The sequence below is a fragment of the Carassius auratus genome, unplaced genomic scaffold (assembly GCF_003368295.1).
Source record: "Carassius auratus strain Wakin unplaced genomic scaffold, ASM336829v1 scaf_tig00020493, whole genome shotgun sequence".
Lineage (NCBI taxonomy): Eukaryota > Metazoa > Chordata > Actinopteri > Cypriniformes > Cyprinidae > Carassius > Carassius auratus.
In genome coordinates this window covers 826840-841181 of record NW_020525031.1, presented here as the reverse complement: position 1 = coordinate 841181, position 14342 = coordinate 826840, and the positions used below count along the sequence as shown (strand labels likewise).

The window sequence follows — 14342 nt, the reverse complement described above, 5'->3', positions numbered from 1 at the left end:
GGGAAAAACAACCCCCCCCCCAATACAATAGAATTCCCAAATCGATTCGGTGTCTCGTTGCCTTTTGCATTTACAGGTGGCTTTTTCTGCACCTCGCCAGTGCGGAGAGCAATCTCCACGGACTCTTCCTTTCACATGGAAATGCCACGGTTTAATTAGCTGATCTTTAAATTCAGGGAGAGGCACGAGGAAAGAAAGCCTGACCATCTGCCGTAGCCCGCCTGTATCAGGAACGTAACAACAGGAGGCGAATGGGAAGTAAATCGACAAAGAAACGTTTGTACGAAGAAACTCGAGCCATGCTGTGGTCTCAAAATGTGTATATTTTTACATGCTGACGACAATTGCGTCAAAAACACTTTCGGCAAATTAACGTTACTTTTGAACAGTATCGTGCTTGTCGCCACGCAAAAAAAATAAAATAAACATAATTGGCAGCGCGCCATTTCAGACACTATTCAAACAGTCCAAAGCACTATTCGCCAGCTGTCCTCTTGTTTAACTCTTATTGTCTCGGTTTTCTCCCGCTGGCTGTTAGACACGCCTATCCCAAAAGAAGCGTGCGCTGCCTTCAAAAGATCACGCACGCTTACGAAGCATCTAGACAAACATTCACGATAGGGGATAGTTGCAGTGGTATCGCCCTTTTTTGTATCTTTAAACTATTTTACAAGCGAAATTGAAAAACAAAATATTTAAAATATGAAGTAGGCGTCTATTTCTTTTAATACGTACGTTACTTTATAAATCCAAACTGTAGAATATTTCAGATATATGGCACGCTCCCACTGCGTTAAAAAGGTTGGTACAGTCCAGTGGCTTTTTGCTGGTTTGAGAAAAGACTCCACATCCAGCCGCACTGTGGAGTCCGCAGGCACACGCGCTTCTACGGGAATGGAGTGAACGGAGGGCGTGTATTGGGTTGGATACTGCAAAGAAAGGTATTATGGAGATAAATATTTTTATGAATATTACATGTATGTGTTATCTTTTTGTGGCACAGATGTTTTTCATATGTGGAAATGATATTTTATGTTAACGCTTTGCACCATAGTTTAGCTAATCATTTAAAGGCATGCGCTAATTCTTTGATTAAGCTCTGTGCTTATGTTCTTAAATATTCTTTTGAGTGCATTTATGTTTTTGGGATCTAAACCTGCATTCACAAAATACACAAAAGCTGATAATTTCATTGCATGGACAAGTGATGCTTAGTTAGGTCATCCAACCCTTTCATATCATGCAAATTATTAAAGACTATCACTTCTAAAATCAAATCTGAATTGCATGATATTTTTATGGGCCCAAGTTGGTTTTGATGTTGATTGGTTGCATTATGATTGATTAGATTGAGCAAGTACTGCAATAGAAACACAAGTGATTTCTTATCATTTGTCCTCACAAACTACATGCAATCAAAAGACATGTTTCTTAGTGCTTGGGAGTGTTGTTGTAGATCCAGATCAAAAGTCTGGATAAAAAGTTAATTAAAAGTACCATTTTGCTTACAGTTACAACCATTGCAAGGCCTACACATGGTTGATCTTTTTTTTCCCCCAGAGATCCATCGTATATCTTAATGGACTTTCTACTGGAATACAGGTAGAAGTGGATGTCCATTCATAAAGGAGAATGAGTCCATGTTTACAAATGGCAGAGAAACTTTTTTTAGCTAAATGTGTTTTTTTTTTCTTTTGAGATGCTTTTTTTTGTGTCATGCATTTTGATTCATTGTTTTTTCTTCACTGAGTGGCATAATGAAAGGAGTTAAGCGGAATCACTGCCTTTCAAGTCTCTTCTATCTCTATCACTCTCTGCAATGTTTTGCATGGCTTCATTAAAATTTGACTGGTTTTCGGCTTTACACCAGCTGTGGAAATAAGTCACACACTAAACTCTGTCACTCCCATATCATTTGCGTCCACACAATTCAGCATCTCTATAATAACAGGCTTCGCATACATTCTGGGTTGCGTTCAAGTCTCCTGTCAGACTTTCCAAGCTCTGGCCCTCTCTGGGAATTCCAGACCTGGCCGCAGTGGTAATGAAATTGGCCGAGTAGGCATTCCAATAGATCATAAGCTCATGGGAAAGGGTGTTGGGAAATCTGGCGGAGATGACATGAGAATTGCAAACTACTGAAAATGATCTTATTCGCTGATGTCTCATCTTTACGCTTGACTGCGTGAGAGGATGGGTGGATCTGTTGTTATTCTGCTACTGCTGAGATCGCTGTCGAGAAGTACACGTCCTGTCTGCTCTTCTGAGCTTAATGTGCTTTGTCATCAAGACATGCCTAATGTGTTTTTAGGGTGGAAGTTTGTGGGTTTGAAGAAATTGGTCATACAAAAGTTTCAATGTCATAATTTACTCATCCCTTTATGATTTCCTTTCTTCTGTGGAACACAAAAGGAGAAGTTTTGAAGATTGTGCTGATTGATCTTTTTCACACTTACACAAGTTCCTTTCAAGGAAAGCCAATTTAAGGCAAGGAATCCCATAAGGAGGGATTTGTAGAAAATGACATGTTTGAGAGAGGTGGGGCATAGGGCATAAATGACCTACAATAATGTACAGTATTTGAAAAATAATGTGTTTTTTTAATTAAAGCATGTCAACATATTTTGTTACACCAAATACACAAAATAATGATTTTTAAAAAAAGCATCAAATGAGCCCTTTAAATAACATTTCATTTCAAATCAAACATGAACTGTCCACCTAAATTTTGGGCAAATTTCTTCATTAATAAATCACAATTCACCAATTATTGTGTGTGTACTCAAAATTTATTTATTCAGAAATTTCTGAAAAACTGTGGGAAGAACTAGAAATGTGTCAGTTGGTTCTTTTATTTAGTAGGCAGGATTTGTATCAGCTTTATTGTGCATCGCAGTTTCTCCCATTCATAGTCTCCATTTCATGCTCCATGGCAGAAAGTCATATGGGTTTTGATGGCAGAATTGTGGGGTGAACTAATATTAAGAGTTGCCTTTTGTGTAATAATGCTCAGTTTGTCACAGTGACCTAATTCCTGCCGTAGCTTCATCAGCCTTTCTTTTGCCCTCTCTTACCAACTTAGTCTTGTTGTAGCAGCAGATACTATCGTCTCAGTAAACTGGATGCCCGGTGTCTTGTTGACACAGAACTTAGCTTGTACTCTTTCAGTCGTTGGAGTGTCTGATGGAGCAGGCTGGTTCCTTTTGTGCTGAGCTGCATCCATCCACATGAGTTACAGAACTGAATGAGGATAGAGCTTTAGAAGCTCCACAATCACATCCTGTTAAATTTTCTTCCTCAGAACTCAGGAAGAGGGATGATAAGGATCCACACTGACTCATTAGCAGAGATGTTGTCCCTAGTGATATGGGTGGGCAACTAGATTCCCCCCAAAATAGCATTTATATAAATACAATGTCTGTTTTTGTAATTTTTGCGTGAATGTCACCATAGCTCATTAGATATAACAAGGAGTCATGGGCCCCATTTAAAACACACATACAATCGGGATCCTAAATATATATATTACTGTTTTTAAAGAGGGATACATTTAGGGAAAATGTCCATTCTTTTAGAGATCATTCAAGATTTTGAAAATTGTTGTACATTCACATTTAGGATCTTTGCAAGCACATCTATTTGCTCGCATTTTTTGGGGTAAACTTCCATTCAATTAGATACAAGTTTCCTGCATGATTAATTCATTTTTACATTTGTAAGAGGATCAGATGTGCCATTCAAACTCTACCAAGTACATTAACATGTCCCTTTACAATAACAGAACAAGACTTTATGTAAATGTCAGAGCAGTATCTTCTCATCTTACTTGCTCCATCCTGAGGCCTGCGAAATCTGAGACGTCACAGTTCGAAAGCCCTAAATGTTATTCCTAACAATCTTTTAGAAAAACTCTGCCTGTAAGTTTTCTTCATGGTAATTAGAGAAGCCCTGACATGGTTATCAGCGTCTCCCGCCTGCGGCTCAGTCAGCATGGACACATTGTTCCACTTGAAAGCTTCGGCGAGTGGGCACTGAAAGAAAGAGAGGGGCTCTTTTAGAGAACAGGTGCAGTCTTTGGGAGGGGAGAGTCCCTTCTGCCATCTGTTGACTTCTAGTTTTCCCCCTAACACACTTCATCACAATTCACACACACGCCTGCTTGGTCATAGTGATCCAGGTTGCTATGGTGCTATATAGGAGGAATAAGACCCCCACATAAGTGTGGTCAACTCCGGGCGTGCGGCTATTGTGTTTTGAGGCATTCAAACTTTTGAAGGGGGTCAGGGGAAGGGGGGTTCATGTGTGCGCAGACTGAAATAGGGGTGGATGTGGCAAAAGACCAGTTGCTTTGTCAGATGTGGAGGAGACGCTGAGGGTTCTCCTCTGGAGGTTCGGTTTTACATAATCGCACAACCACAAGCCACTATTTGGAAGGCATATTTACTAAGTGGCTGCTGGACTGGAGAGCATTAGTAAATGGAGAGCGCTTGAAATCAAACAACAGATTTCAGTCTTTTCTCTTCCCCATCAACAGGTCACATCTGCAGACTGAAATCGGATCTTGTCGAAAACGGCAGAATCACTCAAATAAACATGGATTGTAAGGAGGAGATCAGTGACTCTGATAGCGGGATCATTTTGAACTCTGGTGAGTGCTTTTATTTTGTTTTATGTTCATGATAAACAAATAAAATTAAGAAGAGAGCAGAATGCATATCAACTTGTAAAGATTTGGTGCTGTAGTTCCCCCCCAAAACACATTTCTGTATAATGTTTAATGAATATTAGTTTACCAGCTTTATTTTATTTAATAGCATTTTTTTGTGTGTTAATAATATAACTAACTACTCACTCAAACTCAGATTTTAGTGCTACAGTTCAGTGTGTCAGGGCAGGTCAACTGCTAGCAGGCTATATGTGTGTGCTGTTGTGTAATGAAACCTGCTGTGTTATCCAGGCCCAGACAGTCCCACGTCTCCAGTAAAGGACCTGAGCACTCACACACGTGCCATGAGGCTGAAGCAGAAGGGCCTTGAGGACAGACTAGAGCTTTGTGTCCTGGAGCTAAAGAAACTCTGCATTAGAGAGGCTGTGAGTGACAAAAAATGAGCCATCTATGTTTTTATATATATATATATATGTTAAGCATTGGGCTTATATTTACATGTAAAAAAAAAAAAAAACATCACAAATACCAGAGAGGGTCTGTGGAAAAATCTTGAATTGTGACCAAAGTCTGCTTGAAAAACTGGCAGCCAATATACTATTTTCCATTAATTTTCTCCACAGAAATTTCATAAAGATATTTAAGCCATGAACCAAAAATAAAAACAAGCTTCAAGATAACTCTTGATTTTCATTTGAAAAGATAAAATTAACCAAGGGTCTGCCAACACTCCGGGACTATAAAAGGGTTTCTTGGTTCAGAGAAGTTTAACCTTGGCCTAATTGACTAATGAAGCATAATGACTTCTAACAGGCTAAACAATTACACTACCGTTTAAAAGCTTGGGGTTAGTAAGAAGTTCTCTTTGTTTGATCGAATATACAGTAAAACAGTACTATTGTAAAATATTGTTGCAATTTAAAATAAGTTTTCTATTTTGATATATTTTAAAATATAAGTTATTCCTGTGTTGGCAAAATCATTGATCCTTCCAAAATCATTGTAATATGTTAATTTGCTGATCAAGAAACATTTATAAAAAAAAAAAAAAAAAAAAAACATAATTTATTTAATAATGTGTTATAGTTTTAAAAGGAACCTTTCAGTAGGAAAGTCAGCTGGCCCATAAGCGTAATTCAGACTTCTCTTATTAAGCTGAGCTTTTTCTTCGTCTGAATACAGCCCTTCAATAGAAGCACTAAAGCCAATGGCCAAGAAACAGATGCTTCTTTGCAAGTTAGCCCACATGTCTGTCATTCACTATTGGCCAAGCAGAGAGAAGATTTAAGGGCCTAATAATTACACCAAAGAAACCCCTTTCTGGACGCGTTGACATTATAAAGACGAGCATCTGCTCAGTCAAAGACTTTGTAGTTTTGTATTGACTAACGCACATAAAGTTTGTTTTCTTTGCCCTTGTTTTTCTTTAATGCTCTTTGTTTCGACAGGAGCTGACTGGAAAGCTGCCCTCCGATTACCCTCTCCTGCCCGATGAGAAGCCTCCTCAGGTCCGCCGACGCATCGGAACTGCTTTCAAACTGGATGAGGGTTTTATTTCACAAGATGGCGAGGTATAGGCCACAGTTTATACACAGACATTATTTTAATAGCTTTAATGCAACTGACTGTTATTTGAGCCTACCTGGCTAGTTATAAATGTTATTCTTGGTGCTATTATATGTTCCACTTACATGGAAAAATATTTTTTTTGTTGAATCCATATTTCAGCATTTTCAGTTTGTAACCCTGCGGTTATCCCCTAAAATGTTTGTCTCCAGGAGTCTGAGCTGCACGCGCTCGAGGCTGATCTTGCTCTGCAGCGGCAGATTTATGAGGCAGTCCGAAAGCTCTCCCTCGAGGAGCACATCAGCAAACCGGTGAGGAAAAGCCGACTGCAGCAGTGTAAACATGAAGAGAAGAAGCTGAAGGAACTGCAGGATGCGATACTGAAACAGCGCATCAACCACGGCTGTCTCTCTCCACAGACCTGCTATCCTTCCAGACAGAGAGGTCAGCCACTTGATTCTCATATAAATTCAATTTGATGCATTACAAAATTGATAGATTGTATTATTAAAATGATATGTTGTGAATGAACAAATAACAATTGTATTTGTTGGTCCTTTCCAGATATTTGTGTGTCTGATGACAGCTCGCTGTCAGACGCTGTTGCATTGGATGATGGTAAGTGAACGACTTTTTATTTTGATGTTAAAATAAACTCGAACAAACGTTTGCAGCCCACTGTATGGGAAATGTAATATTTTTTGCTAATGTCAAAAATTATCTTTTATATACAGACTCAGACTCTGCTCCCTTTTCTGCGGCCGTTCTGGGCTCTTCCACAGACAGTGGGTTCCAGTGTCTGACTCTCTTGCCCAATAAAGGCCCGAAGCAGTCGAGCTCCAGTTCCAGTCTGGACTATGATGCCTCTCCAATCCAGAACTCTCCATGGAAGGAATCCAGCTTGGACCAGCCCTACCTGAAACAAAAACCTTCTCACTCTGCCTGCAGCAGCCGCTCAAGGTATTGTGATGATAGATGTTTAATTGCAATATAAGCAAAACTTTACTCTGTGTTGTCAGAGCTGTTTTAAATGTACTTGAGCAAGCATTTGTTATATTACATATGCCTTAATGTTCAAAACTTTGGGGTTGGTAAGATTAAAAAAAATGTTTTTGAAAGAAGTGTTTTGTGCTCATCAAGGCTGTGTTTATTTAGCTTACAGTACAACAGTAATATTGTGAAATATCATTACAGTTTAAAAGATCTGTTTCTTTTTAGTATTTTAAAATTTAATTTTGTCTTGTGTTGGTAAAGCTGAATCTTCAGAAGCCACTACTCCAGTCTTCAGTGATTCATAATAAATCACACCAATATGCTGATTTGGTACAGAAACCATATTGAAAACAGTTGTGCCACTTTAGATGTTTTTAAAGATTAGTTGATGAATAGAGAGCAAAAAAACACAAAATTGATCTGAAATAGAAATCTTCTGTAAGATTTTCAATATTTTTATATTTACTGACACTTTTGTTGAAATGAATGCATCCTCGCTGTATAAAACTCTCTGGTGTGTGTTTTGGCAGATATCTTGTACACAACCATTACTGAACAGATCAGGTTTGATTCTTCTGTTTAAATATCTTTTGTCACACTAATGATCCGATTAGCTGGTTTGAGGTTCGACACTTTAGAACAAAGTGAGTCTATTTTAGATGCATTTATGAGTTTATACTTTTCATAGTGATTTCTTTTTTTTGTTTCAGCAGCAGTCCAACAAGCTCACCAGCAGACACAAGAATGGCAGAACTTCCTCCAGCGCCCCAGTTTGCATTTAAGAGTCTGCCAGTTCGAAACAATCAACCGAACAGCGCCCCCTCCACCCCTGAGCTGCCACTGCGCCGACAGTTCTCACAGTCCTTCAGGTACCAAGGCAGCACTGGCCCTTCAGGATTGTTCACTGTTTGTCAAATACATGGTTCATGTTGATATTAAAACTAAAGTAAGATAAGCCCATAGATTTGAGGACTTAAAATACATTGCACACAATATTGTTTAGTAAAATAAATTGCATTTAACTATTTTTAAATGACATTTGTATTTCTATTCTATCTGCCAAATATCTGCCAAATTTTTAACCTTACTTATCATCTCCTCTCAAATAGGCTTCCCAGAAGCAAACCAGAATTGACCAAGGCCAGCTTAGACCTGGGACGGGGCCGGACCAAGTTGCCGCGTCGACGAGTGACCGATTTTGCACTGGCTTACTCAGTTCAGCGTTTATATCAGTGCAGCTCTGAAGACAGCAGCTCTGAGCTTTCCATTTCTTCATATAGCAGTTCCTCCAGCCGAGAGACGACCACCGAGGCACCCAAACCCTGTCCGCCTCCATACGGCTACCACCGCACCGCTCCAAATAAAGGACTGGGCCAGCTCAACACCCACAGTACACTGAAAAACAACAACAACAACCCATCTCACCTTGTGCCCAGACCCAATCAAGTGAAAACTAGCAATGGGACACCACTTCAGGTGAACATAGGGAGGCTGCAACTCGGACCAAATTCACAATCTGATCCTGTACATACTGATAAACCCCAACAAGTTCAGGCTACTTCACCCAAACGAATGCTCAAGCCTCCCCCACCGTACACAAAGGTGGCCCGCACGATGTCGCTAAGAGAGTATCCCAACCACCCTGGCCGTGTGCTTCCTCGAGAAGTGATATCAGGGGAGCTTAAAACCTGGCACCAGAAAAACAATATAGCCATATCCAAACCCCGCTCACTTGAACGGCAAGGATCGATTAGAATCAAGCGCCCAGAGCCACCACCCTATTACCATATCCCCTTTCATAAACAGGTAAAGATGTAGACAATATGTGTGTATATCATTACCAATTTCGTAAAATGAGTGCCATAAATTAAATCTGTCCTAAATGATAAACATACTTGTTTTTATCCAGGTTTCTCAGAAAGTGATCCTACAAAGGGCTTCCGATGGAACGCCGCTGCAGTGGTATGAAGAGGAAGACTCTGAGATTGTGAGTCAGGTGTAACCATGTAGAAGAAACCTAGAGGAAACTAAACCAAGAATTAGTGAACTCTAATTGTATACCATCTTTATTTTTATTTATTGAGCCAATGGACTCACTTATGTAGTCTGATGATGTTAATTCTCACCAAGACTTTTTGACCAAGTTGGAGCTGAGCCAGTGAAGTATATGCCTCAATTCAATATATTCCTAGATTTGTGATACAATTTTAAGTCTAAGACTTCCTTGTAAGGCATCATGCCAGATATTTATGATGAATGTAGAATATAATAGTGATTTTATTGTTGTCAGGAGAGTGTGGCCCACCTTTTGCATATGAACACCCACAAGTGAATGACATCATTTAGTATATATTTGTGTCTGGTACACAATTCTTCATAATTAAAGTATTATGTAATTTCTTAGATTCCCCATGATTTAATTTAATTTAACACATTATGAATTAATATAATATTTTTTTATATCTTATTTTTTATTTGTGAATTAATATGACCCCTTTCCTAAAATATTTTGTTAATTAGTGAAATGTTTCGAGAACCTCTGCTGTGCTACTGTAATATGCGTTGTATGAATAATCCATCTGTGGGTTTTAATAACAAATGCTGATTTTTAATTTCCTGTTTATGCACTAATTGTGAAATATATTTAATATTATTTATAATACACTTTAATAAACAATATCATAGATCCTCGCTATTATGTCTTTCACATTGAAATTGTAGAAAACAGATATACAACATACATTGAGTGCTATTACATGAATTTATTCTGATATCATTTAAAACTATACATCCTATAAATAGCTTCCCATAAATCTAAGTTAAAATGTCTAGCAAATGGTAAGTAAAAGCTATCAACAGTATTTTAACATATTCGTCGCATTTCTATGTCTATGGTTATAACTTTCACATCCATAAGATGGGTGTTTGCATCAACCATACTAATATGGCTAATATAATGATCGAGCAAAGAACAGTGAGGTAAATGGCAAGGATTATCCAGCGGCAACGGTACATCCACTGCATAAGAGGGCGCTGTCTGCAGATAGAGTCACAAACAATACAAGTGATCAGTAAGCACTGAGAAATGAATGGATAATAATTGAATAAATACAAGAGTAAATGAAAAAGCAACATGCAAATGAATATCACTTGTTACTCACAAGCTACTGACACATCTATTACAGTCTCTGAGGTAGTGCTCAGATCTCTTGAGCCAGGCATGACTGCGCTCCAGCGATGCCTTCCTCCTCCGCTTTTGATGAGCTAACACTGGCAGTGAACTTGTGTTTCTGTTATTTGAATTATTATGAAATGGTTAATATACCACTCTTTGACTGTAGCAGACTAAATCTTAGCATTAAATACATGTGGTGGCTTGTTTATGTCTAATGTTACATTTAAAGGTTAAGTTATCATGAGATTTCCTCTCCAGGACTTTCAAAAAAAAAGTGCCTATGTTTCAGTTGACCTACTTTTTTACAAAGGCAGGGTCCAGCTCTAGCCTCAGAGTCTGATTGGGATGAATTTGGGTAGAGGATGTCTCCTCAGTAGCATCCGCCGTGACTGTTTGTGAGGGGCTGTCATCTTGGGGTACTTGCCTATGGAAATGTGAGACTTTGGATGTGGTTATTAATCACACTCATACTGTGATATTTCAGCATAAAACCCTTTTCCAAAAGGTTATTTTTTCCCAAGTAAAACAGGATATGAAAAAAAAATATATATATATATATATATATATATATATATATCCATTATATATCCATTATATATCCATTGGAACAAGTGGTCATGAAATGAAAATTATCCTTATCTAATTTTTTTATGTTATTGATTTTATTGTTAATGGCTCATTCGTGTAAACTGAATCAAATCTCTAGCCTCTATTTTTTTGCTAGTCTATTTCACTCTGATGCACATCATAATAGTGATGTATTTTTGTAGGCCAACCTGGAAGTTAACATTACACTGAACAAAAAAAACAATGGGATTTCTACACTGGTTTCTTGATTATTGTGGACAATAAGCTCAAACCAACAAAAGTTTATGATTCTTACACATTCTGTTCATCATTATAATGTTTACAAATGAACACACATTTTATTTATTTTGATGTAAATACAAAAGGCAGAAGTAAAAATCTAAATGCAGACTATAAATGAACTACACCACGATCACAAACTCTTTCAGTCATTATATACTCTGAAAGTTGAGTTAGAATAGTTTGCAAGAGTGCAATTATAAACTCAAGGAGGCTTTGAAAGTGGACTGGTTATAATATAAGTTAACTGGTGCAATGTAATCCCATTTAACAAACTTTGCAGGCCCATTTAACCACTCGTTAGCACCTGCCTTTTTCAAGACAAGTGAAAGCTTTGAAAAAAACATTTTATCTTTACAATGTTTTATATATTTTAGGTCATAGAGTACAACATGAAAATATCTTAAACTTGTTTTAACCACAGACATTAATGATTTTAAAGATTTTAACCAAAACCCAGTGAAACAAGGCCAATGACATCAGGATTATAGAACTGGAAGTGCTAAAATGCTAACTTGTTTCTGGGTTTTGGCCTACAAAAATACATCTTACCAGCTGTCTATACAGAAGACTATTTCTGTTACATTGCAACTATAAATATACAAATGTATCCAAATTACCCTCTATTCAGTTGGCAGTTGTCTGTGTGGTCAGGTTTCTTTGTGGTTGATTTGATCTCTTCACTAATCTCACTGGTCACTGAAGATAATATAGCTTCTGCCTCCTTCACCTTTTGCCTCTTCAAATAAAAGAGAAAAGAAAATGACAAGTGCTCTTACATTAAGTTTAGACTAGAATGGAAGAGACTCATTGTGCACTGACCTGGATTTGCTTTGCAATGATGTTTGTACTGATTCTACGCCGTAATTGTGGCTAAGAGTGAGACAAATGAAAGACATTATTATTTGATGATACTCTAATCATATCATATAATTCACATCTGAAATATAAATTATTTATCTTCATAAATCAAGAAAACAAACAACAAAATCATTTTTCAGAATGAAAGCCAAACAAGTATGCAGTCAATACCTTCTGTAGGTCTTTTTCCAGCTTTTCAATAGTGTCAGTTTCCTCTGCGGTAACACAGGTACATTTTTTCTAAAAAGCTAGTGGATGCATCATAACTTTAACATGGTGAAAAAACTGAATGGGTGTTTCCTACCCCTCTGCTCGCAGACATTGTGCTCTCTGCTGCTTTTCTCCATCTGTTTCTTCATCTCCTCCAGTTCAACACTGTTCCTCACATGACGGCGCTTCAGGTTCTCCACATGAGCCACCATGAGCTCCACTGCACGGCTCACTTTAGCCTCCTACTCACAGAAACAGAACGGGATTACAGAACCACCAGTCTGAAGGGATCTACTGTAATGTTCCCTGGCTTTGCTAACAGAGTTAAATCTCGTATCGACAGATACCTGATGCACAGCCCCAAGAACCTCAGCTGTCTTGGAGATTCTTCCGATGGTGCCCCCGATAATGTTAAGAGACAGCTCAAGATGCTGGAGAAGCCTGGCACGTTTGATATCTAAACACATTCCCTTGAGTGTCTAGTGACAAAAATACAATCCTAGAATTGGCATAGGCTAAATCCGAAAAAACAATGATTATATATATATATATATATATATATAGATATAGATATATATATATATAGATAGATATATATATGCTCTCAGATTGTAGTCGTACCTCAAGCACTTCCATGCCTCTTTCCACTTCTAGTTTGAGGTTCTCCTCAGCATTGTCCCGAGCGTGTTCCTCCATCTCCAGCCTCTGACAAAGCGTGTACTGGTCACAGCGAAAGGCCAGAGACAGCTGAGAGAAAGCAGCCTGTGCAGGGTAATGAAAAGCTAAATTAAATAATATTAATAAAATACAATTTAAAAAAATTGATAAATACATTTATCTAATCTACATGGAACAGAATTATAAAGGAATGCCACACATTAAAGAAAACTGAAAACCATCACTTCACTTGATGGTACGAATGTCTATGTATCTTAATCAAACAGGACTGACCTCCAGTTCCTCCTCTGTCATGTCAACACTATGATGGAAGACATTATTGTAATTTATATCCACAATTCAGAAATCAATTAAATAACCCAATAAATTGCTGATGAGACTTTATAACTAAAAAGCTAGCTTTGGTTTAGTCTGAGTAAATCACCTGTTAGGACCCAGCCTCACCCTAACAGACGACTCTTCTAAAGCAATTTGGTCTTCGTGTCTAGACCCTTCAGAAGAGAAAAGTCACTTGAACTTTAATTTACATTGTATAATTTTAAAATTAATATATTATAGGAAAGTATGTCAAGTAGATGGTTTTGTTGAGGCATTACCCTCCTCAGAGTCATTCTCACTGGTCTCAGTCTGATTGTTGGTCATGACTAGCTTTTCTTCACCGGCCTGATCAGAAATGGTTTATTAATTATAAATCGCAAAATAAGTCTAAAAACTTGATGCAGACTATAGAAGCTTAACTGATGTGTATGCTTATTTCCCCAGCAACAAGTGTTTTACATTCATTTTGAACATTAAAAACCAAGTTTTTCTACACAAGCTATGAATTCTGCCTACATATTGTCTATAAAAAGCCATCTACTGACACGTTAAATCAATCCAACCCCAATAATCACCCATCTTACATGCAGATTTACAGCTACTGCTCAAGATAGCATACACAAAGTGTAGAAAATAAGACAAATGCTTGCTTACCATGTTAACGGTGATTTCTTGCTCTCCACTTCTCCTTGTACTGACACTTAATCTCATTAAGATTAGACATAGTCAAGGAAACTGGCAGACTAATGACGCGGTTTGAGACAACTGCTAAATATACTTCGCTTGGTGTGCAAGCTACAATGCACCATGGTGAACCATATTACAAAAGTTGCCTTTAATGTTTAAGCCAATTAAATATAAAATTCATTTATGCAGGTGAAGCAGTTTTACATCAATCTTTTTCTAAGAACTAAAGTCTCCTTACGGTCCATAAATATTCCGAAAACCTTTGAGACAATTCAAATCAATTTGTGCAACTTTCACAATGAGAATACTATCAAATGAACA

The 14342-nt window shown here is 37.8% G+C and overlaps 2 protein-coding genes across 6 annotated transcripts; one reads left to right on the top strand and one right to left on the bottom strand.

Moving 5' to 3' along the window:
- The first annotated feature begins 9 nt into the window (after nucleotides 1-9).
- Nucleotides 10-9916, top strand: LOC113076470 (innate immunity activator protein-like). Of its 3 annotated transcripts, none has more exons than XM_026249164.1 (10): nucleotides 10-941; nucleotides 4535-4648; nucleotides 4958-5091; nucleotides 6115-6237; nucleotides 6445-6676; nucleotides 6797-6850; nucleotides 6967-7192; nucleotides 7939-8094; nucleotides 8335-9031; nucleotides 9135-9916. In XM_026249164.1, the coding sequence occupies exons 2-10, from the start codon at nucleotides 4594-4596 to the stop codon at nucleotides 9225-9227; spliced, it is 1770 nt and encodes a 589-aa protein (XP_026104949.1). In that variant the 5' UTR covers nucleotides 10-941; nucleotides 4535-4593; the 3' UTR covers nucleotides 9228-9916. The 3 variants fall into 3 exon arrangements, with proteins under 3 accessions (XP_026104949.1, XP_026104947.1, XP_026104948.1); XM_026249162.1 differs by having other exon boundaries at nucleotides 7936-8094; XM_026249163.1 differs by lacking the exon at nucleotides 10-941 and having other exon boundaries at nucleotides 3640-4648; nucleotides 7936-8094.
- Nucleotides 9917-9945: 29 nt separating this feature from the next.
- LOC113076472 (lymphoid-restricted membrane protein) lies at nucleotides 9946-14255 on the bottom strand. Of its 3 annotated transcripts, none has more exons than XM_026249165.1 (12): nucleotides 13613-14255; nucleotides 13441-13507; nucleotides 13290-13317; nucleotides 12960-13100; nucleotides 12686-12817; nucleotides 12433-12580; nucleotides 12300-12343; nucleotides 12090-12140; nucleotides 11888-12006; nucleotides 10699-10824; nucleotides 10387-10515; nucleotides 9946-10262 (listed from the first exon to the last, which is right to left on the bottom strand). In XM_026249165.1, exons 1-12 carry the CDS (start codon nucleotides 13656-13658, stop codon nucleotides 10130-10132), a joined length of 1164 nt encoding a protein of 387 aa, XP_026104950.1. In that variant the 5' UTR covers nucleotides 13659-14255; the 3' UTR covers nucleotides 9946-10129. The 3 variants fall into 3 exon arrangements, with proteins under 3 accessions (XP_026104950.1, XP_026104951.1, XP_026104953.1); XM_026249168.1 differs by having other exon boundaries at nucleotides 10041-10258; XM_026249166.1 differs by lacking the exons at nucleotides 13290-13317; nucleotides 13441-13507 and having other exon boundaries at nucleotides 9950-10262; nucleotides 13989-14255.
- Between the last annotated feature and the right edge of the window lie 87 nt (nucleotides 14256-14342).

Coding starts and splice junctions, on each gene's coding strand:
- LOC113076470 (XM_026249162.1), top strand. CDS start 4,594: ATGGATTGTAAGGAGGAGATCAGTGACTCTGATAGCGGGATCATTTTG. Junction 6,238..6,444: donor TTATTTCACAAGATGGCGAG/GTATAGGCCACA, acceptor GTTTGTCTCCAG/GAGTCTGAGCTGCACGCGCT. Junction 6,851..6,966: donor CGCTGTTGCATTGGATGATG/GTAAGTGAACGA, acceptor TTTTATATACAG/ACTCAGACTCTGCTCCCTTT.
- LOC113076472 (XM_026249165.1), bottom strand. CDS start 13,658: ATGACCAACAATCAGACTGAGACCAGTGAGAATGACTCTGAGGAGG. Junction 12,818..12,959: donor GAGGCATGGAAGTGCTTGAG/GTACGACTACAA, acceptor TTTTGTCACTAG/ACACTCAAGGGAATGTGTTT. Junction 10,263..10,386: donor AATAGATGTGTCAGTAGCTT/GTGAGTAACAAG, acceptor CTCTATCTGCAG/ACAGCGCCCTCTTATGCAGT.